At 36.5% G+C, this 24,850-nt stretch overlaps 1 protein-coding gene across 7 annotated transcripts in view; it reads left to right on the plus strand.

Annotated features, from left to right (window-relative positions):
* The window catches only part of RBMS3 (RNA binding motif single stranded interacting protein 3), a 624,147-nt gene that overhangs the window by 563,915 nt on the left and 35,382 nt on the right, over positions 1-24,850 (plus strand). For 6 of the 7 annotated variants that reach the window (XM_037132737.2, XM_037133054.2, XM_037132830.2 and 3 more), the window contains one exon: positions 7,262-7,309. The exons of the other annotated variant lie outside the window; for it this stretch is intronic. In XM_037132737.2, coding sequence (XP_036988632.1) covers positions 7,262-7,309 — 48 coding nt within the window. The remainder of the gene's footprint in view (positions 1-7,261; positions 7,310-24,850) is intronic. 7 annotated transcript variants of the gene reach the window in all.

Consider the following 24,850-nt stretch of genomic DNA (forward strand, 5'->3'; position numbering starts at 1 on the left):
GCATGCACCTGCAAATCTAGACCTTGTAACTTAATACACTTGAGCCTAATATTCTTTCCCCAGATGCTTACCACTTCAGCTAATATATCATGCCCAGGTTAGTCACAGGTGAGCTGCCAACCTGGGCTATGACTAATCTGCAGGGCTTTTTATTTATTTTCAATGTTTAAGTCAGTAAAAAGTAATTGAGAGCCTGACATAATCGAGTTCTTTTCATATTGCCTTTGAATGTATTGGTGTCAATGATGTTGAAGAATAGGAAAGGAATCTAATGCACTTGATCCTCTTTTTAAAATAAGTTGGCATATTTTTGGCCAGCCATTATTTTTCCTTCGAGAACAAAAGTATACGGAAAAATGCCTATTCCAGTGTTGATTTTCTATCAGTGAGGCATTTGAAATCATTAGTAAAACTTTTTGTTTGTTTGTTTTTTAATCTATTCAAAGACAATTCCCCAAACGATCAAGAAGGCAACTATTCACTACAACCTGGAACACTGCAATTTTGTTAGTTACCGTTATAGAGAACAATGAAAAACATTTGAGTCCACCTCCCAGGTGAAACCATTGTTAACAGTTTTTATTTTTGTAACTGTTAATGCAGGTGTTTGTCATTTTTAAAGAGGTAGAAAGAAAAAGATATTTTCTTTTTTTCAAGGCAAGCTTAAGTATTATACAAAGAACACAGGACTTGAAGTCAGGAATCTAGACTCAAATCTTGACTGAGCCCTGTTGTGTCCATCTGTCCTAGGGAAAATAATATCTTCCAGCCTCGATTTCCCTCTCTGTCTAGTTGAAGCATTGAGCATGATGGATGGGGCCCCTTTGACTACACACCTCTGTGTCTTTAAGCCTGTACGTCTCATAGTGTCACCCCTTCTGTGCTGGCATCATCTCCAAATATCTTCATATACTATGTACACCTGCCACATACTGTAAATTTTACCTTAAAGCAATGGCTTGCTTGCCATGTAGGCTTTTTTTAGAATCTAAGAAGTTTCTAACATGCCCACTGAGGCCTCAATAATCTGCTCTAAATAAGAAGAAAGTCCTTATACATCATGGAAAGGGTCACTTCGTTTCAATAGAGAAATTTAGTTTTATTGGCGTAAACAAAGCACCAGTCTCTAAGGCCTGCATTGCTAAATCTATGGAAAGCAGTTGATGATCCTGTACCTGTCTGAAGGCTCCCACTTGGTCGAAGGAGTCCTTAGGATGTAGACATTTAAAAGTCATGTCTAAGAAGACATTTAACTCTCCACTGTGGCAGAGATAATTGTCATCAGGGAGATGGAATTGAAGATAATATTTCCAGAGCTTTTAGCAATGTGTAAGGATTGTTTGTAGTCGCTTTGCTCATTTACGAGCAAAACAGACCCTGTGAACAGTGTGGGGAGACCTGAAGTTTCTCATGTGCCCGCTATTGATTTCCCTTCATATTGGCCTTAATCTCCTTAAAGGATCATAAATTCTCAATAAGTGAAGTATTGCAAGCTTATTATATTGAATAACAATCTGGAATCTGATAAAAGAGGGAGTTATAATGCAAAGCATAGCAAGAAACACTTTATAAATCCTACTCATTTGAAGCAAAAGCAAAGCCAGCTGACTTGCTGAAGTTTAAATTTGCAAACTAGAAAAAATGTAAGAGCTAAGTTTAACTTAGATTATGGCTGCATCCTTTAGGGAATTGAAAAATAAACTAAAATATACAGAACAGATTTAGAATTATAATAGTTATTGGTTCAACAACATATATTGCAATTAGCATTTGAACATTTTCAACAAGGACATATTTATACAAGGCCACAATTTTTACCCAGCTGGCAACAGTCAAAGAATTCAAAAATGATGTGCACTCTATCCTGTTCTTAGCAAAAGTTTTAAGTATATGGCTTATTTTTAATACTGAAATTTCCTGTAGCATATTTTTCCATCTTTTTTGCCTTCACATTTGTACTAAGAAATGCTTAGGTATATTATAAGCTTTGTATAAATCAATGTTTTGCAAAGAAATAAAATTTCATGAGGCTCTGGAAAGGAAGAGAGAAAACAATATTACCTTGTTGATTTATTCAACAAAATAGCACTATGTCCAGAATACTGTTATACATATTTCTTGATCTGTCACTCTTATACTTTAATGCGCCATCATAGATCCATTTTATGTAAATTTTAATTCATATTTGGAGTGGCTATCAAATGTTCCCTCCTATTGCATCATTTCAACACACTTTGTCACTGCTGGGAAGGTGGTCTGTTGTCATGGAAAGATCAGTGGAAGTTGGAATCAAACTTGAGTGAGTTCAAGTCTGGCTCGGCTCCTTAATTAGTTATGCATGTTTAGGCAGGTTATTTAACCTCTCTGAACTTTTATTTCCCTTCTACAAGGTAGGAAAAATAATATTTACATTCCAGGAAAGTTGCCAGGGTTAAATGGAATGATATATGTGACATACTTAATACAATGTGAAACCTAATAGATGCTTATCACACAAGCCGTCCTTATCCCCCTATCTTCAGTGGCTATGAACTGGTGGGAATCTAATCCAAGTCACCAGAAGGAATGTAGGAAATTATCAAGTCCACAGCACAACTCACTGTCCTGCTCTATTTCATTTGGCATAACTTATTTCTTTCACATTTCCACTTCTTTAGTGTCTAACACACTCTTCCAGGGTTGTAAATCCAAAAAGTTCCTGGAGGCCAGCCAAGTCACATTAATGAATAAAAGTTGGCTGAGTTTATGCAACAAACCTTAGAAATATATAATCAAATCTGGTCTGTCATGTACTATAAATATAAGTAATATTGAAGATTATATTTAAATTACATATATTTTTAATGCAATGCTAACAACATCTCTGAGTGTTGGATGAACTAGGAGGTGGTACACTTGGCAGCCTAGAACATGATGCCAACATCTAAAGAAGGCAGCCACTACTATATTCCAGCCCATTATTGCTACATAGGCATACAGACCTGGGGTGGCCTCATCTTCCAATTAGTTAAGATAAACTAAACATTTGGATCTTAATAAAAAATTTTCTATATTTGAATATTGAACCCAGTTTGTCCCCAAAGCTCTTGGATTGTGAGTCCCGCCTGACCAAGGATTTCCTAGGTCTCCTGGGACCCCTCTGGCCATTGCTGCTTCTTGTCCTTGACAGGCTGCAAAGACAGGATTTCATTTCTTCTCATTAATACATGATTTCCTTAGCAATGTCATCTACTTTCATGATTTTGAACTCTGCTGGCTATGCCAAACACTCCTAAATCTGAGTCCTCAACACTAACTTCATCTTAAAATTTTAGACCCATTTTTCTAATTACTTGCTAACTATCTCATGTAAATCTCCTTCATGATATATCCAAGTCAGCATGGACCAAACTACTCACATTAGCTTCCCCAAGCTTCCTCCCCACTGTTTTCTCCCCTTCCTCTTATATGTTCCTGCTTTTTATTTTCTCTCAAGCCATATCCATCACCATTTGCCTTGGTAGTCAAATGCTCCACCTAGCACTCAGTCTAGGTTATTTCCTTCTTCCTCACCACCATATGCAATTACCTTTCAAGTCCCACCAATTTTGTCTCATACATTTGTCAAATACATCCCTTCCTCCATATTTCTAGACTCTGTGCCCTGGGCCTCATTTGATTAATTTTAATAGTCTCCTCACTATTCTTCCTGTTTCCTGTCTCAGTCAGTTCCAATCCATTCCCCACCATGTTGTCACAGCCAGTCAATCTAAAGTTAGCTGAGCATGTCTCTCTCTTACCAGTAACTTTTCAGAAGCTTTCAGACATCTAAGCTCACTGAAATTCTATGAAACAAGGTGTGAGCAGGGACAACTCAAGCATAAGACAGTGGTCTCAACTCCAGAAATAAGTTCTAGGGGCAGAGTAGAGAGAAATCCAGTGAACATTCTAAAGGCAGTCATTGTTGGTGCTACATTGGACTTTTTCAGTGTCAGAAAGAGGGCCTTGGGCCATGGGCCAGGTCCTACTTTCCTTTCTAAGATCCCTGGGGAAAGGAGTATATGAAAACAAATCTTTTTTGTCTTCACCAAATTAGATATATATGATCCCTTTCAACCCCCAGTTTTGAAATGGATACCATGTGATTTAATTAACCTTACTCTACCACTTGCCACCTCAAACATTTATTGTTTAACTCTCTACCTATTTTTAAGCTAGACAAAATCTTCAGGCCTTAAGAGAAATGAATTTTATGCAAGCAGTGTAACTGTTTTACTCCAAGGCTCTGCTGACCTTGAAGAATTTTCTAGCTTTTCCACTTTTTTGTTTATTTTTTGTCACAGGAGTCCCTGGATAGAACCAAAGCCCTGTTAACCATAATTTATTATTCTCTTGTAAGCTTTAGCAGAAGCCCCTGGGGATTGTGCCGGGTTACAAGAACCTCCAAATTGCATGACGATCTTGTTTTACAAGTTCCTTATCTCCTTTTCTTTTGTTCAGTTGGTGGTCACCAGTGGCTTACAATGTCGCAGCAATCTGTGGAAAGAAATAAAAAGTTTTTGTTCTGCAGGCTTCTTATCTGCAGTTCTGTTTGTATTCTCCAAACCACTGGTGATTTGTGGTGTCACTGGATTCCCATGGGGTAACCATAGCCACTCACCAAGATAATCTTGTAATTGTACTCCCTTTGTTCACCAGAGTTCTCTGATTTTTTTTCAGCCACACACCATTCCTTCCTTATTACTCAAAAACTCGGACAGTACCTGGTGAAAATCCTGAATTACTCATTTTCCTTAGAGATTGTCTTTTCACAATTATTAGGTATGAATATAAGTATTAGAAATAAGAGTACAAAGTGCATTGCATGATCTTAAATGGACTCATGACTAGGAAATAATGTCAATTCATAAATGGTAATAAGCGTATCTTCTTAAATGGTTTTCAAGAAAAAAGGTGTCCGTTAATTAAAAAATAGTCAAGTACAAGACCAAAAATATAGATAAAAGGGACACTTTTCACATTTTATTAACTCTTATTGTAAGATAAATAAACTTTGAAGGCAGCCTTTAAACAATAAACAAATAGGCATTAAGTGAAAGTCTAGTAGTATGAAAGTTTAATTGCAAATATTAAGGTTTTGCTGTTAAAAAATAGATTCTTAGTTCAAATAAACTAGAACAAAATACAAAGGCCTGACAGATAAAAGAACATAAATAGATAGTTGAGAAAGGAGGAGATAGAATGCCAAAAAATGAAAAAATATAATAACAGATATTCATTTAATCAAATACACACAGAGACATACACACATAACCCATTACAGTTATAAAAATAACACACATTACTGATGAAAGTGTAAAAATAAACATTCTCAATACGTGATGATAAGAATCTAAACTTGTGAAAGTCTCCATTGGACAACATGGTAGAGACTCAACATGCTTCAAAGCAGCTCTACTGAGTGACCACTAAGTTTGGTGTTAGAAGCTACTCAATGAAAATGTTCTAAAATAGCAGAAAAGGCTTTATGCCTTGAAACTGTTCAAAGTAGTGTTTTTATAATGCCTAATAAAGAAGAATAATTAAGTAAGTCATAAGCCATCCATACATTAAAATGTAACACTGCATGAAGCTGTAAGAATGTTAAATAAATAAGAAAGGATAATGTTCAATCTTTAATCAAAAGAACAGGATGTAAATCTGCACATGTGGAATATGGTAACAAATAAGAAAAAATACATATGAAGTAAGGCTGTGAGAAATACAACAACTGTGGTTATTCCTGGGTTATGGAATTAGGAATGATTTATATTTTAATTGTTATATTTTCTACATTCTCCAAGTATACAACAGTAAGCGTGATTTACTTTATTATTTATTTTTAAATGTTATGAAATATATTTGGAAAAATGACTAGTGGCATGGTCTTAAAATTAACTTTTTGTTTGTAGTAATAATGTATGATTGCAGTTATTTAAGAAGTACTAGGAATTGCTATCACTATTAATAAATGTTTGTAGACCCTTTAAAAATGATTCTACTTATTCTAGCTTTGGGTATTATAATCAACTCACTAGTTCACATACCTGTTATGAAAAACAAAATAACTCATGTCTAAAGTTTATTTGCTTTTAAATCTTTGATCAATGTTTGCTTTTGCTGGTCAAAGTACCTTGTAATGCTGATGTTTTTATCTGTCTTCTGGAAAGAAAGTGATTAACATTGTCCTCTTGTGGCAAGGAGATTAAATGGAGGAATTTCTGGTAGTCCAAATGAAGTGTTCAAGTCAATAGAAAAATAAAGTTTGAGGTCTTTGGTTTTTTTTTTTAAGAAATAATGATTATATAAATGAAATAAGTGTCACACAGAACATACATTTAATCATGTTTTGGCAGTTTATTTGAATGTAAGCAATATTTGGTCCTTTTATACAATTTACCCCTCCAAGGGGCATTGGGGCTGGATTAGAAGTTTACATTTCTAAAAGCGAGAGCCTTGGGCCGTAGGCCAGACCCAAGTTCCTTTTTTTAGACCTCTGGCTAAAGAAATTGTATTAAGCCAAAATTCTTTCTCATTTTCAAAAAAAGGGCAGATGTAGTTGGTCCCATATAACTCCAAATTTTTCAATGAGTGACATGCACTTTAATTAGTTGTTCCCTACCATTTGCCACCTCCAATATTATGCCACTTTGGAAGAAGACAGCAATCATCTGTTGAATAGATTCTGTTCTGTCTCCACTCTCACTGTTCTAGCACACAAAGCTCTGTGGCCTTGACCACTGGTATCAGAGTGGAGCTGAGTGATCAAAATTCATTAGCCCCCATACAGTATGAAAATGTGCAATTTTTTTATTTATCTCTTTTAAATTTTCCATTCTTTATTTTTATCTCCAGGACTTTGTTTCATATTCTGGGCTCTTTCCAGATGTGGCCTGCCCTGTAGAACTTTTATGCCAGCCAGAGAGTGTACAAGTGTCATGTTGCTACCCTGTGGAAGTGACCAAAATAATGACAGACTACAGAAGATGACAGTTCTCTGGGACAGACTCTACTGTCCTAGCAAGTCACATGGGGCCTAGCACCATATTCAGTGTGGTGATTATGGGGACCATTGTATCAACTATAAACTAGGTAGGGGTCGTAGTGCCTCACAAGCTTGAAGGTAGGGGGCTTAGGCCACCACATGACTTACAGTGGGCACTTCCAAGTTGTAGAGCTAAGATTCTATTTTATTTTCTTTTGTACTTCATTGCATTCTTTCTCATGCTCTTCTCATTCAAAGATTCAGTCCCAAGACAGGATTATGATACTCCACCAGCTGTTGTGTCAGGTAGGAAAATTCTAATTCCTTTCAGATTTGATTGGTGGGGAGAGATGGAGGTTGCCTGTTGGTTTTTTTTTCCAAAACTCTTTAAAGCAGTGATTCTCAACAGGGCTGGGTGCAAAGAATTTAAATTTCAGTGTAGGGGCAGGGAGTGGGGGAGGGGAAAGGGATAGGGTGAGGAGGAGGGCAGAGCATTGTTCAAAAAAGTACATTTAATATTCCAGTCCAACTTTGTGCATGGAAAATAAATGTGTTGTCTTTGTAATAAAAAGTAAAAGCTCAAAGACGTTTGGTCTGTGAAGGATACGCAGAACGTAGAGTCTATGTTGTGTGTATCGGTGGTTCTCAGGGTTAGGAGGGTTCATTGCAATTTCTGACAAGTGGAAGATTTATGGTTAAAAGATTCATGGAAGAAGTGGATATTTATGATTATCAAAGGAAGGCACAGATTAATTCAAAAAATAGTTTGAGAAGCACTGCTTTAGAGACTAGAATTCTTCTGAAATCCGAAATCATCCCATTTTGCTTGCTCCGCACACAGCACAGTGTCTCTCACCCATAGTAGGTGCTCAATGTAATTGTTTGTTGAATGAATCAAAACCTCAGATTTGCTCCAAAAATGGTATTTTGGATATTGAAAGAGAAGCTGCCAACGTTCCACTTGTACAGCAAAGTGGCAGGGATTGATTTGAGAATATGTTAGTATCCTGAGGATTTTACTTAGCAATATTTAAGTTGTTTCATAAAATTTGGTGGTGCAGGTTATAATAGAGTATATGTATGTGGAAAGGTGGGTTTTTATTTTGGACTTCACAGATCTTGTGCTTCCTTAACTTTGAGTTTTGGTTTCTTGCGAAGAGAAAAATGGGCATAGGTTTTCACTTTTGTTGATTTTTTTTAAACTAAATAAAATACTGGCAGCCTGAAGAGCTTTGAACTCTTTGATCCTTTCATGTGTTAGATGATGAGGACATAACATCCAAACCAAGAAAGGCAGTAGAGAGACAGAGCAAGAGATGAAAGCCAGAAAGAGAATGAAAGAACCCATCAGTCAATAGAGTCAGGCCACTGTTTTGAAGCAGGGAACACCATGTTCTTGGCCACATGGCTTGCTTGACCCAGCATCCAAAGGGTAATCCTTTCCTCATGTCCTGTGAACTTGTTTAATTATGCTCACAGCTGAATATGCATCTTACAAGTTCAACTGTGAAACATTGAGTTAGCTTTCCGTTGTGAAGTCATTTTGCTTCTCTTGGAGTGCTCTATAATTTGCTGAGTAAAACATCTCTTATCTTTCCCCAAAATGTATTTCCTATTATCTTTTAATGTGCCTGCTTCATTTAGCACACTTTGCTTAATTTAATAACAACCTTTACTTGGGTTTCTTTGTTTAACAAGAAGCATCTACTCTTGAAAGTTCATCAATATTAATAATAAGAAAATACATACACTGAAACTTTACTGGGTTTCCTGATTTCACTTTTAAGAACACAATTTAAAAAAAGCAATGAAAACATCAAAAGTACTTACTAGTATCATATCATTGAGGCAGAACATCTGGCTTGGAGTTCCCACCTAATGCCGCAGACAGCTGCCACTGGAAGTTCCTGAGCAGAGAAATGACTCAATTCAAAGTCGTGCTGTAAGAAACATAATCTGGAAGTTTCATGTGTGCTTAAGGAGCAAGATATAGCAATCATATAGAGTTAGAAAACCCAGATATGATGCCATTGAGAATTTTTTAAAAGTGCTAACATACCATCAGCAGAATACAAATGAAGGAGCCAATATAGAAGTGACAGGAAAAAGAACAATTTGGGGGACTTTAAAGTTGTTTTTCCCTGACAAGACTGAATTGGTGGTTTGACATCTTATAAATTTGCACAGAGTTCTTTGGCCTCTATAGCTACCTCTAAATGAAAGTAGACTTGCCTTTTTAAAATGTTTGTAGATTGTCTGGGGTGAACAACATGAGTGGTTTTTGAAAATGGAAATATTCCTTGCCCAACCCTTGGGCAAATCAGGAAAGTAAAGCAGGCAAAGGTGTTGTGATATTCTCTTCCTAGGTGTCCGAATATGCCAATATTGGACAACTCTAATAGTAGTTAATTCTTTGTCAGTGTAGGAACAAACTGAAGTATCATACTGTATTGGAGTTGAACTATCTGCTTCATAATCTACAGAGACATGACCCTAATTTCATTCAATCAATTAATTAAACATTTATTGAACACCTTCTGAGTGTTAGGCAGTACACTCAAGTACCAGTTATACATAGATGAATACAAAATAGACCACTGATTTAAAAACATGGTCTAATTCAGTGTTATGATTGTTGTTTGTTCATTTTTTATAATGTTTAAATGTATGAAGTAGGTTAGAACTAAAACCTAGAATCTAAAAAGGAGATCAGAAACCCTTAAAAACAAAGTGAATGCTGAGGTAGATTTGGAAGAACACATAGGAGTCGACCAGCTGGACCAGAGTGGGAAAAGTACAGGAAGCAAATGGAGCAGGGTACATAAACTCTTACAGACAGGAAACAGTGCAGGTAATTAGATGATAGCAAGTCATTTGTTATTCTTGGGCCAAATGTTACAACAACTGACACTGAGGCTGGGTCAGGGTAGATCTGATTATAGAACTCTTTTCTTCTCTGAATCACATGTCACCTTTTTAAAATTTACTCAAATAATATTTATTGGGAGTAGCCATTACTGTGTTGTCTGCTAGGGATGCAATTTTCCTCTAAGAACCTAGGATTCAGTTAGGAGGTTAGATACAAAAGGTGATTACAACAGAGTGTTTTAAGAGCTTCCACTTATGATGTTTAACTTTGTAAACTCTCCAATATCATGCCTGAGTTCAGAATCTACTTGTGTAACTTACTAGTTGTAGAAACTTGGGAAAATTACTTAACATCTCTGTAGCTTAAATTACTTATTTGAGTAAATAATAATAATTACCTAAAAATATTGTTGTGAGAATTAGGCAAGATATATAGCTTGTTTAAAACAGATCCTAACATAAAATAAGTGCTCCAATGTTATTAGTACCAACTATACTAATCATTCTTGTTACAAAATGCTATGGTGCTATGTTACAAGATGCTTGTTACAAGGTGCTATGTTTTTTCTCACAAAGAAAAAACAACTAGTACACAGTGGAGGTCAGAAAAAGTAGAAGAAACATCTCAGTGGAGAAATAAGGACACATGGGAATTAATAAGTAAAGACTAAATGGAAGGAGAAAAGTTTCAGACCAAGGAGACAACACATACAGACTCTTGGGTAGCAGCAGGGTATGACAAATTCAAGGAACTATAGATGGTTAAAAGGACAGGGATGCATAGAGAGATGGGGAGAAGAGAAAGTGAGGATGGAGAAATTAGTTGAAGCAATATCAACAGAAATGGCAACTTGAACTCTGTCCAAGTGGCCATAGATGCACACTAAAAGTTTTTAAGTTGGAAGGTCATGTGATCACTCTATAGCATGGAAAATGCAATGGAGAGAGACAGAACTAGAAAAGGCAAGCCAGAACTCAAGAATCCAAGCATGAAATCAAGTTGGCTTGTGCTCAAGTTGTGGAAATGAGAGTGGAAAGTTGACAAATTTATGTCATATTAAAGAAGTAGAATGTATGACTTAGTAAATAAATGGATGCCAGGATAAAAGAGAGGGAAGAGTTAAAAACAGCTTTGAAGTTCCTGTTAATTCAATGGCCTGAGATGCCATTTCCAAGGATCTAAACAAGAGGAAAGAGAATCAAGTCTGGCATGAAAAAGGCCAAGTTCAGTGTTGTACATGTTGACTTTGAAGTGTTTATGAGACACCCAAATAGAGAAAATTAATAAATATTTTGATAGATATATTATAACTCAGAAGATAGCTCTTAGCTATGGGTGGATTTTGGAGTTATTGTCTTGGAATTGCTGTGTCATCCAGAGAATGTCAGTAGAATAAAGACAAGCAGGAAGATCTTTGAAAATAAAACTAGCCAAAGGAAAAAACACACACAAGGAACCTGAAACAAAGATTGTAAGAGACAACTATAGACATAAAAGGAAAAGAGTTTTAAAGTTTCAAGATATAATCCATAAAGAGGGTGATTCATAGAACAAGGTCACTGAAGAAGCTAGATATTTCCAGGACTATGGGAGGACAAGAGGAAGGAATGAAATATGGATATATACATTTGTAAACGTAGGAATAGGAACTCAAACAGTTTCCTACATGATGAATACTATTTGTTTTTATGTGATGTATTAAATAAAATCTTCTGAGAGTGAATAGGAGATGACTGGTAGAAAACTAGCTTTGAAAAACTAGGGAGTAAGAAAGCGAATCAGCAATTCATAGGAAGTTTAAAGGGAGGAACTAGGGGTCCATTTGAAGCTACAGACTATGGATTTTTGTGATGCCAATATGTGAAGATGTTTGATTTCCCACAGTAGTGATCAGTAGCCTGAAAGTAACACAGGTGGATTAATCCAAGGCTAAGTAAGGTGTTACTGCATGAAGTGAGGAAAGGGCAATGTTTGGTGATAATATTGGCAAGCAGGTGACTGAGTGACAAACTATAGTTTCCAGGATCAACAGAGTGAGAAAAGAAGGGGCAGTAAGAGGTGAGAAATAGGAAGAAAGAGGGAAGATGGGGACTAGAGATGTCAATGAAATGTATGAAGTGGTCTGAAGTAGAATACTGGGGTGGAAGATTTTTGGATAATAAACCATTTCTTGGCAAAGTCAGGATCATGGGAGCAGATGGCCAAAGTGGACTTGAGATGAAGGTAACAAAAGTTAAGGAAATCAAGCAATGTGAATATAAGCTGCTATTTAACTGAGGTATTTTTTTTGTCTGGAGTTTATTTCATTTAGTTTTTAACTTAATAAGATGAGGGCTGATCATCAGGAACAATTTCCCTGATATACGGGATCACTAATAGAATATAATTCTAAAATGTGTTACAAAAACAATAAAGAATTTTTAAGAATAAACTTATTTCCAGGACACTTGGAATATAGATTTAATTAAAGGCAGAAAAGTGTATCATATCAGTGTTTTTTAGGGTATGATTTGTGCACCAACTTAACACTTAAAATAAATTCATGAGTATAGAGACCCAAACATTTTATTTTTATTTCAGCAGCTGCATAGTTACTTTCATGTAAACATAAATAACAGAATAAGTTCACCAAATACATGACTAAAGGAATACTTTGCTTAGAAAAAATCTAAGGTAATAATTAAACAGCAAATACATTTTTTAAATAGTAATTCTGGAAGAGTAGAGCTAAGGCAAGAGTGGTGATGTCCAAAAGGAAGTGGCTGAAATTTGGGAAATGGGAGCCTTTGATTGGTTTCACTGAAGTCACCTCTCCTTGTCAAAGTCTCAGCTATACCTTACCTGGCTCATTTCAAGAACAGAAGAAAGAGGTTGAAACTCCCAATATTTTCATGCAAAATCAATAGCCTGTTCTCTTTTCAGTGTTTCTTTCCCAGAAAAATTACAACTCTGTAAAAGATCTTCCTATTTTAGGCAAATTTGAGGGAAAAAATTGCTCAAAGACATCAGGTTTTTTTTCCTCATAGTTGATTTTATGAAAACTACAAATAATCTATAGTTGAAATTTATCTCAGTTGCTTTAAGCATGATTTCCTTGAAGGGTGTCATCATGAAATCAAGCAAAAGCTATTGATAGAGAGCAAATTAAAAGCAAAATTTGTTCTCCTTTTCTAAAAAACCTTAGAGTTCAAAATTAGAATCTGTGTTTGGAAAAGGATCCAAACATACAAGAGAGGAACCTGCAGAACTTCAGGAGTTCATGTACTCATTCTCTGCCCTATTCTTTCTACACCAGCTAAAGTAGGTTGAAAATGGTTAGTGTTGTCAGTACAACTTCAGAACAAGATTTCACAGAAAACATAAACTCAAGCCACAATAGAGTTTCACTCAGTGTGGTTGAATATGACGTCCTTAAGCATCTGGTCTAGCCAGAAAATTATACTCTAAAAACGAAGTCCTTCACAGTGGTATTTTTGCCCAAATTAAGGCCAAATTCACTGTTAAAATAGTATGTGGTTTTTCCACATTGTGCTTGTCAGTCCATATTATTGCTTTGCATTGGAAAGCCTCATTAATTTGGCATGTGTAATGTTCTACCAAAGACGTGGTTGAAGCTCATCATTACACTTCCTCTTCTTGGGTAAGAATTACTCTAGAATTATCCCAAGATTTGGGTGGGGGAAGGTGTGGCATGTAAATTACTTCAAAGAACAAAACTTTTTTTCCCCAGCTCTAAATGGCTTCTGTTTTCATGAAGACCGTGAGCTAATTACAAATGATTTCCATCTCTTAATTAAAAATTGGGACCATTAGTACCTCCAATTAACAACAATTAGCCATTAAATTGTATTTACTGTAAAAGACCTGACACAGAGTTATGTGTTCCCACAAGTGATGCATGGAAATCGGCTTCATTTCTTTGTTCAAATACTATGCATCTACTTTGATTACAAAATTGCATTTGTTTAAGTGCACTAATTAGTTGATTTTCTCTTTTTAATAAGTTCTAATGAGGGAGACTTTGTTCTATTTATTATTCCTTCATTCAACTAACATTTTCTGAACTCCTGTAATGGTGCAAGGAACCAAGGCTAGATGGTATAAAACAGATGCATTCCTGGCCTTCAAAGAGCATGGACTCTAACAGAAGACAGAGTTATAAAGAACTGTCATTAAACACAGAATGAGACTTTGTACATGATATTTATACACCTAGTTGACAAATAGGCATGTGTGTGCTGGTATTGTTTTCCTGCTGATACATTTATATTCTTCCCTACCTTACACAAATGAAATCTTAAAGACTTTTCCTGAGGGACTGCTATTTTCTCTATTCAAGTAAGTGATAACCAAAGGAGGTGTAAGCAAACAGACGGCTCTGACGGATAAACACCACTGTTATTTAGCCCATTTTTATTGGGGCGGGGCGGAGAGGCAGGCTAGGAGGATGCAAAATCCTATGCCTAACTTCTAATCTAGCATTTTTTTTCCTGTGAAGGTCCAGATAGAAAATATTTTAGGCTCTGACCCTATAAGATCTGTATCATGACCACTCAACTCAATCTTCTAGGGGGAAAGCCTCCACAGACCAGATATAAATGAATGAGCAAGGCTATGCTCCAATAAAGCTTTATTTATATAAACAGGCAGCAAGTGGAATTTGGCCTTCGGGTTGTACTTTGCCCACCCCTGTTCTAATCAATTTATTTTTATAAATACTCCAAATCAATGATATTACTGACATTCTTTATAATCAACATAAAGTGCTTTCCCGTTCAAGTAAGAATTTTTGTGTTTAATTTCTCAAAAGGCAGATGAAATATTAGAAAAATAGAGTTGAGAGAGATTAAGACATTTCTTAGTATTTCAGTTTGTACAGTGTGTATGATTGTAGTACTGAACTATTAAAACACTAAGTATATATTTATAGTTTTTTATGTTTGTCATATATTGGTTTTCTGGGGTTTATTTGTATGTATCAGCAACAGAGGATTATCAACCAGGAAAATCAAATATATACCTCATTTAATATTCTCTTGCCAGCCTTTAGAATTCTGTACTTTTAGAAATTTAGAGAAAATGTAAACGATTCATCATTTCAACAGATGTGTGCTAAAAATCTATTTTACACCTTTGTCACACTACCAGGCTGGTATTTTTGTTCTGGTGATGGCTGATCAGTGTCCACTGAAGTTATTCTTTACGCATCAGTTACTCCCTGGGCCACTGCTTCTGAATACCACTTTCTGGCTTTGCACTTAGAAGATGAAGGGAAACTTGCCTGGTTTTGTCTGGAGACCAAACACTGCTCAGGGCATGTGTGAGATGATTGGAGATATGACTGCCCTTCGGTGGCGTAGTCAGAGCAAAATGCCACTTGGTGAGGCAGCACACACCGTAGAGGGAAAGGCAGCATCCCGGATGTGGTCTCTGCCATAGAATCCTTCAGTGAGTGGCAGCCATAGGCTTAGAGCGTACCACCACCTACAGCCACAGGCACCACTCTATACCTCAGTCATTTCAAGGGCAACGTCCACCTGACAGCAGCAGGAGAAAAGTGTTCAAGACAAAGGCTGATTTTAAAGGAAGCTAATTGTAAGTGCAGGAATCAGCATGTCTGGTACTGATGGAACATGGTTCCCTTTTTAGTCAACAGCACAGAGTGGACACTTGAGGTTCCCGTCGGAGGATACAATCATGAATTGCACTTTGGCTCAGCACTTGCCAAAGGTGCACTAGCGATGTCTGACACTAGAGAGATACTGCCTGCCAGACATGCTAACATTTCCCCAGACTGGGTGTCAAATTAGTTTATCAGAAAGCAAAATACCTGAACCATAGGATTGCACTGCCCTCTAAATGCTTTCTCGGAGCTATAATTTAATGTTTTAACCTCTGTTTCTTAGACGGATAGTATATGACACAAACCCTTAACATTATTAGCTTTTTTGAGATGCTAGAGTGGAAGTAATTGTGCATTATTTTACTCAATGTTTCTTATATAAAGAAGCAAATGATGAATTTCTCCTTGAGTTGAGTGCCAAGGCCAGTATCTCTCCAAATGAAGGGATATACTTCTTTTCAACTGACAATGTAAAATACATAACTTAATTCATTTCCCTTTTTGGCCTTGGTTATCAGGGCAGTTTCAGATACACTATATTACAAATGTTCCTGGTAGCATGTTCTCTCCATTGCTCTCAACTCGTCACTGCTTTGCTAATGTTTTTAACTGAGCTTCTTAATGTAGCAATCAATTGTGTTTTTTAATATAGTGATCCAACCATGCATAAATTCAATTTGGAGAAAAAGAAGCACCAATTTCTATAATAAATTAATAAATTAATAAATAATACATAAATATGGATGGGTTCAGGAAAGTTTGTGTGCCCTAAGCTCTCAGTGAAAAGATAAAATAAAAGATGATTGTGATTATGAGTTGATCTAATCTAAAAATTTTCAGGCAGGGTCTATTTTTATTCACTCATACACATGCAACTTTGAATAGGAATAAGTATAGGATAATAATTGGAAATGGCTTTTATAGTCAAGAGGGTACCTGTGATTCCTAGTCCCACTCTTGCATAATTATTTACCAACGACAGCTACTTAGATTCTTTGAAGCAAGCCTTTCCTTAGGCATAGATAATATTAACACCTCTATACGCGTACTAATGTGAGGTTGAGATGACATAGCAAAAGTACCTAGTGTCTAACTCATAACAGGTCATAAATAATTAGGGCTTCCTTTTCTCTGTCTTCCCCCACATTCAGGGAAGTATGTTAGGACTTTTGAAGCATGACTCATTTTATGTTCGCCACAATGGATTGACTGAACCAAAGCAGTGTTTTAAAATAGAGTTTGCAGACCCGGTATCTAAAAATGGAAGAACTTTTAAGGGAGTTCATTGCATGTCTTCTCTATTGACTAAACAATTATACTATTATTAGGTGAATTAGTATAATAAATAAATAATCAAGCTTTTTTAACAGCATGAAAAATAACGTTTATAATGTAAGGTGACAAAAGTGACAAAAATGAACAATCATTGTGACTCCAAGTTTCAAAACATGCATGTACAAAGAATCTAAGAGAGAACACATTAAGTGATTATCATGTGTCTTTCTTCTAAATTTTTTGACATGTTGCCTTGAAACTTGTATAGTTCACTAACGTTTTCGTGGCACAGTCTCAGTATACATTATTGTAGGGAACATTTATATAGGAGTGTATTCGTATCAAGAAGATAATGATGACTGTGATCATCGTATTGGTAGTAGCAGTAGCAGTGACGAACTCTAAAACGTTTCCCACTTCGCTATCTCAATACTAAAGCATTGGAGGCAGAATTAATAGAAGTTTGTCTCTCTATAGAAGTAGTATAGAATCTTTGAGTGCTTCTGTAGTCTAAAGTCACCCTTAATTTTGTGCAAGTTCATTGTCTACCTACCAGAATATGTATCTCCACAACCACTTGCTTGTTTCTTTTCACATTTTTCATGGTAAAATCACATTTCAAATAACATATTCTGTTTCCTGCATGCAGCACTTGGAACAATCTAAAAATCTTCCTACTCTATTGAATCTAAGACTTCTAGTCTCTTGTGGTTTTAGAATTGATCTAACACATTTGAAACTGTGTTAGATCATAACACACGGGGATCATGGATAATATGCTTTAATTATGTGTTGATATTGCCTAACTTTTACAAATTTTATATATATTGTATAATTATATGTTAGTTTTCCTAAGCAATAAGTCACAAAATATTTGTTCCTACCAAAATCATGATAGTGTTCTAAAGTTTATTGCCACCCAAGATATTATCTGTTCTTCGTTTGTAACACTTTTACTCATTTTGATAATGTGAAATATATCACAAGAAGTATATTATTTCTTATAGATCATTTAAGCTTCTTTTTCACTTGTCTGAACTGTTCACTTTGGTATACTCACTGTGATTTAACATTGATAAAATATTGATTGAAAAGTCCTTAGCTACCTAACCAATACATTGCATATTAAAACACATCACATGGGATTTCCTTAAAAATGGAAACAAAATTTGGAAAAATGTTAAACCAGTGGTGCCCTTTAATTTACATGCAATGGACATGTATTTCATGTGGCAGCAAAAAAACCTTGGGTTCAGAGTGATGGATCTCAGGCCACTGTAAGACACAAATTTAATCATTTTATGTGCTTGTTCTGAGTCTGGCAGTCTGCCCCAGAGACTCAAATCTGGGAAAGCATAGGACTCCAGATTCAGGAAATGGGAATTCCATTCCTAATTGAGCAGTTATATGAGCAAAACAAACATACAGAGTTAGTTTTACAAAACTGTTGTGATTTTTGAGGTACTTGTTCTAGAAGGCTATAGCCTACTAGCCAAAGGTGACCAGGAACCACCTTTGGTCAAATAAAGTTGGGTTTAATAGCTTTCAGAAACAAGGAAGTGACATCAGGTGAACCACAGGCATCTAAGAAGTCTGGAGAGGGTTTACTATAGGGTTTGAGCTCATGCAGTGTGACTTTGGGAAAGGCTTCAAAGTGAGGGTTTGTTTTGCATTGGGTGCTATGAGGAAGTGAAGGGAGATTGAATGATTGGGAGTCAGTAAGTCTAAGAGGTGAGAGCAACAAGAAGAACTAGAGTTATCTAAAAATGAAGTAGTCAGTCACCTTAGGAAAGGAAGATGTTTGCTCAATGGCCTTGCTTCTCTCTGTCTTTTATCCATCACAGTCTAATAATTGCTGATAATATCTTAAACCTGAGATAATATCTTAATATCCCTATTTAATTGGGAATACTATACTATGACCTCCCTAATAGCTACCAGCTAATTAAAGATAATCTGGAAAGGTTTTTATGAATCTTTTCCTTACCTAAAGGGTAGTTTTTAAAGTTGCTTGACAAAAATATAACTGCACATTGAGCTGCCTCGATAAAATGTAAATGCAAACATAAGACAGGCCAAAATGTACATTATTCATCACATGCATTGAGTGTATATGGAAGGGACTGTGAAAGTGAAGATGATTTTATGTACAAAAAACCCTCTGTATTCAAGGCACTGTGCCAAGTGTTTTATGTAGATTAATTTGTTATATGTAATTGTCACAACTGACTAGCAAAGAAATTTCTGTGTCCTCTACAGATTGATTCTTTATAAGCCTGGCTGACCCCCTCACTCATATTTATGCTCCTTTGATCTTCTCAAGTTCCAAACATGAGTCCTGCCATTTATGCTCAGAAAAAAGGCTACGTTGTCCTTTATAAGAAATGGATACCATAATTGATCTGCTCTCCCACGTATGTTCCTGTTTACTTCAAACGTCTTTCTTCATGTCTCTCTCTTTCTAGTCTCCTGTATTTGCCAAGCATGTCCCTCTTCTTGACAGTGTTCTTCTATGGACATTGTCTCTTCCTTCTAGGTCCTTGACTTCATCTGTCTTGACCTTTTGGATGATCTTACAGCACTGACTGCTCTCTATTCCACCTGCACCTTCTTTGGTATATATTTATTCACTGATCACTTTTCCTTGTCTTTAGAAACAAGGACAGAGGTCCTTTCTATCTTGTTTTGCAGAATACTGGTCTTAGATCTTGACTTTATTTTCATTCTCTTTCCAGTGAAGTTATCCGCTTGCTGGGTTTGAACTGTCATATAGGTGACCTTCAAATTTGTATTGTTCATTCTATCCCCTGTTTTAATTCCATGCCTGTGTTTCTAGCATCCTCTTAGATGTCTGCATCTACTCCCACTTTCCTTGGCTGGCCCCATGGAAGTTCAAATTTCATATTCATAATTTAAGTCACTCTTTCCTCCCCATTCAGTTTCTTCTGCAGACTTCCTAAGATTCAAATGAAACTCTATAAATATTATTTCTCCAAGGCAAGATTTTACAAGTGATGTGTAGCTATGAGTATAGGATTGTTACAGCCTTTGAGAGTGGTTTGGAATGTAGCTGTTCTTTCTTGGGTGAGAAGCATATGATTTAATAGTCAATCAAACTTGGAGTAGGATAGAAAATCTCTCATAAATTGATGAAGCATTTTTCTCCTGGGCAATTGTGCTCAAAACCCCAGAAACACTTTGGCCTTTTCTGTGCCATATAAAACTTCCTTTCTGTTGTAAATTCTACTTCTACAGTATACTTTGAATCTGTTCTCCCCATTCCATGCTTTTGTCCCAGTTCAAGTTGGGTCCTTTTTTACCTTTCTTCTTATTAATAAAATGTTTCCATAGTGTCAACACCTGATCAGTCCTTCCTGTTCTTATTCAACCTTCACATTAATGCCTGGACAAATTTTGAGATGAACACTTTTTTACTTTATCTGCAAGAATATAGTCTTAATATAAAAATTGGGAGTTAGTTACCTTAGTAGGTAACTTTCCCACTCCATGAATATTGCCAGAAAGACGGTCAGATTAGATCTCTAAATCTAAAGCCATCTTTCCTAACAGCAACCCTCAAGCGTGCATGCCTGTACATACCAAGAAAGCTACCCTACTCAAAATTGTGGGTGACTCACAGATGTTATTCTGTCACTCTATAGAACCACAGCATGGTGACTGCTTGCTGGCCTCTGTGTGAGAGCTGACCTAAATTTTTTTCTGAGAAAAATCTTACATTTCCTGCAGCAAACCTCCAAATGCAAGGGGGGTTCTTTTGGGTGGAGTGGATGTGTTCTCTTGAATTCTTTTTAGCTTGTTCAATTTAACACGATCTGTCCAATGCCAAGTTCAGTTGATGGTTAAAACAGGGGCCTATGTGGAACCAGCAGCAAAGAAAGCTACATTTCAAGTCCTTGTCAAGAAATATAATCATTCCAAAGTCACAGTGACTCATACTTTTCAGAAACTTGGCTACAGCAAAATAAAAAGGCCTGAGAAGTATTTGGATAATCTTCAGTATATCTATTCTCTGGTTATTCTAAGTTATATCCCTAGATTAATCTGAGAAAGCTGTCTTACCTGGCTGACTGTGTCTCACTGGCTCCCTGAAAAATAGCTTTTCCTGAAGTATGCATTGGCACAATGCCATTCACTTATGTTTGAAGGACACTATATGATAAATAGCCCTTGGAAACTTGCTTTGCTTACTTTAAAGCAATTGTTTGTTTGAGTATCTTTGCTCCTTTCAGATGTATAGGAGAAATGTCTCTCTTGCCTCCATATAGGGAAATAATCTTCTATGCATCTGGCTTATTTTCTCACCTAATGGACACAGTGAATCATGTAACTCATTGCTAACTAACTCTGATAAATTTTATTATTTATTTTAGTAGCCTTGCTGACTTTATCTTACTTTCTTCCCCTTCAACTCATTTTTCCTGATTTGATACTACATTTTATATACTTCGGAAGCTGCCTTAAATCCTTTTGAGAGCTTGGTGAGCTATAATTAAATAAATTCTAGAAATGGAGACTCCTAACGTATTATTTTCCCAGTCAAGGGTCACAACTCAAAGGCTACAAGAATTAAGAAGGACTCATCTGCCTTGGGTTTGAGGCCTGCCACAGTATAATTCTCAAGCTACTGTTCCAACCATTTTTCTCACTATCTCCCTCCACCACTCTATTTCTTCTCACTGGTTGCAATTATTTGTTGAATCATTTGACTATGATCACTTTCTTTCTTGCCTTTGCTCACCCCTGGAATTTCTTCTCTGCCATACTCTGTTTCTGCAGGTCAAATCTTACCTCGTTCTCACATCTATCTCTTCCATAAGCCTTTTTCTGATTTGCACTGCCAGATGTGAAGTCACTTGATTTTGAAAACTCTCAAAGTCCTTTGTTAACACCTGTTGTAGTCTACCTGGTAGTACAGATGCTTGTACAATCCTCACCACCCCATTTATAGGTTCTAGGTCCATGAATGTTTGGAGGTCAAGGGCTGTGCAACTCCTATCATCCATGGTGGTACTACTGAAGCCTGAATTTTTTATGAAAATATATCAGTCTTTAAATGAGGACTCACCCTCGATTAAAAACTTTACATTGACTTTTACTCCAAATGACTATAGAAGACAAAATGTGAAGGCAAGACTAAACTAGTCAGACACTTGAGTTTTCTCGAACAGGCCTCAGATTCAGGACTCTTTTTTTTTTCCCCAGGAAGTTATTCTATATAACTGTCATCTCTTAGTGATATTAGCTCAGCATCCATCTGACTGATCTTGCTGATTCAAGCCTTAACCCACCCCAATTAATTCTCTCTACAGCCACCAAAACTATCTTTCTACAACAAACATGGCCTGCATCAAATTTTTCTACAGCCTTCGAAACATCATCCTCAGACCTTAGCCAATGCAGTGTGATTTTTCATGATCCTGAGATCTACTTCTCCAGACTCATCTCTTACTACTCCTGTGCTCTAGGCTTAATGAACTGCTTTCAGTTCCCAGGATGGGCCAGTCCTCCAGAGTCTTCACATAAAAGGGAACATGATAACTGTGGGTGGTCCCTCTGTCTAGAGTGCTTTTTCCTCTACTCTTCAACTTGCTAACATTGGCTTGTTTTTTCAGGGACTGTCTCAATACTTTCTTCTCCTTGGAAGTCTTGTCTTACAGTTGTCATTCTGTCTTATTCTCTTAGGTCGCTGGGAGTATCTTTTTAGCACCTTTAGCACATGGAATCATCATTCTAGGCTTAATTGCCTTTCTCCCCCTCTAGAGTCAAGACTAAGCCCTCCTTTAAAGCAGGGACTATTCTGATTCCCTTGTTACCAGCAGCATCTGAGTAGGTTGTTTAGTAATATTTGTTGATTGAATGAATGATATCTAGACTTAAAAATACTGATGTGGTAGACATCCCTTCTAGTGAACCCTAACCTTAAATTCAAAATATTAAGATAGCAAGAAGAAAACAGTCTCAGAATTTCCAAGATGTTAGAAATTTTGAATAATGAGTACAGAGAGCTTTCTAAATGAAAGAGCAAAACCTCATGAACAAGAAAGGGGAAGAAAACGTGGAAGGATTTGGGAAAAGCAGAATTATTAGGAAAGGATTCTTACATGAAATAATTTTAAAAATTGGTGGAAATCCACAAGATGTCTAACTGCTATAAATATGACTGCTCTTTAGCAATGCCACATATCGGGAAGGTTTCATTTTGTTCACTGTTCTCCCTAGATAACCATCCTGGTCATTTACCTTACTAGCATTATTAGAATTGATTCCCCAGAGTCACCTTCTGAAAGTCCTTTTATGCCCGTTTTATTGACCAGGTCCTCATGTGCACACCACCGCAAACATACTGGTCCCAATGACACTGCATTTTTGCCTCATTTTTTTCTAATCAATTTTTCAATGGCCTGTGTCATGCCTTTTGCAGATCCTCTGGAAGACAGGCATCCAGGTGCCCCGCTCTCATTGTGAATAGTAATGAGGACAAGTAATGGCCTTTAGCTCTTTTTCATTAATGAAATAGAAAAGCACCATACCCAATCCATTAGGGATGCACTATTATATTGAGAGCTTGTGGAAGAAAGGCAGCCAGCCAGTAGACAAAGGGCTGGTTTCCCTTAAACAGTATTTTCAACCATGATCAAGCAAGGCCCCCTGTCATCTAGCAGGAAATTCTGCACTCTTTCCCTCCCTCTCATTTTGTTTGGTCCTAATTTATCCTGACAGTCCATGAGGAGTTTAACTAATGTTTTCTAAATGACAATTTTTTGCAGATTAACAGTATTCATAGGGATAAAATATCAGTTAGCTTTTGAAAACTTTCTCTTTGATTTTTCTTGTCTGTGGATTTTAGTTTCTTAAATTCCTTACCCTCAAAGAGACATTTTTCCCTTGATTTTTCATTACAAACTGAATATAAGTGTAAAATAAGCAGCCATTTTGGTTTATTGTCATTATTATTATTTTGTCATTCATGCAAATACAAATCTTCTGTCATTTTTATTCCTTTAAGAAATTATGTTTAACCTTTGGTCTTCAATTTGGCCAGTTCAGGCAAGACTTGAGGGTTTTTTAATCTCCTAAACTTGATTGAATTATTTTGCCCTTAACTAGTATTTTATAAGGTGTCTTTTGCTTTAAAACTCACCTCACTGGCATTTGTACTTATCAACCAAGCCACTCAAACTTCAAGTTCATTTGTGGAGCTAATTCCATGTGATCTTAAAGTGCATATTTGTGTATAGGGCCCAGTTCCTAAAATACCTTTCCTTAAGAATACAACCACTCAGCCAAAGCAAAATACATCGGCTTCACAGTCGTTTTTTCTATAATTTCTAACTCATATGTGAAGAGAGTGAATATTAAAGCAAGTAACACAACCATTCTTGTTAGAGGATGGGGAAGGGCAGTTTTTGTGTGCATTTCTGCCTTTATCACCTCTTCCTCATCACAACCACTCTCAGTGACCAAAGATGAAAAGACATGAATAGTTGACAGCCCAACAGATGTAATTCACCCTCTCCCAGTGCTGGGTGGACAACACATGGTAGAGAAATGAACCCAGACTTTGAGAAAAATGAGCACTTAAATCCCAACACTCCCATGTAGTCTCTCTGGAGCTGCCTTTTCATCCTGAATGAAGATAATGATGATACTAACAGTGATCTACCATGAGTGCTAGATGAGATATTAAGATGGCCATAGTAGATACTCGGTTCTACTTACTTTGTAGAATTCCAAATTTCTGACTTAACATTTTCAATTCTCTAAGTCAGTAGTTCTCAAAATATGCTTTGAGGGGAGCAGCATAAGCACCTCCTGAGGATGTGTCAGGAGAAATACAGTTCTCAGGCCCCCCACCAGACATACTGAGTCCAGAACTGGAGGTGGCCCAGCAATACCCTCTTCAACAAGCCCTCCAGACGATCTTGATGTGCAGTGAGGTAGGTTTGAGGACCACAGCTCTAAGCATATCAGCAAGTCATGGGCATGTGTTTGAAGGGGAGGAAGATAAACTAATTAAAACAATGGAAAAAATAAAACTGTTGGTGGAATAATAGTAAAA

The sequence above is a fragment of the Artibeus jamaicensis genome, unplaced genomic scaffold, assembly GCF_021234435.1.
Source record: "Artibeus jamaicensis isolate MK-2021 breed Jamaican fruit bat unplaced genomic scaffold, CSHL_Jam_final contig_519, whole genome shotgun sequence".
In the NCBI taxonomy this organism is placed as follows: domain Eukaryota; kingdom Metazoa; phylum Chordata; class Mammalia; order Chiroptera; family Phyllostomidae; genus Artibeus; species Artibeus jamaicensis.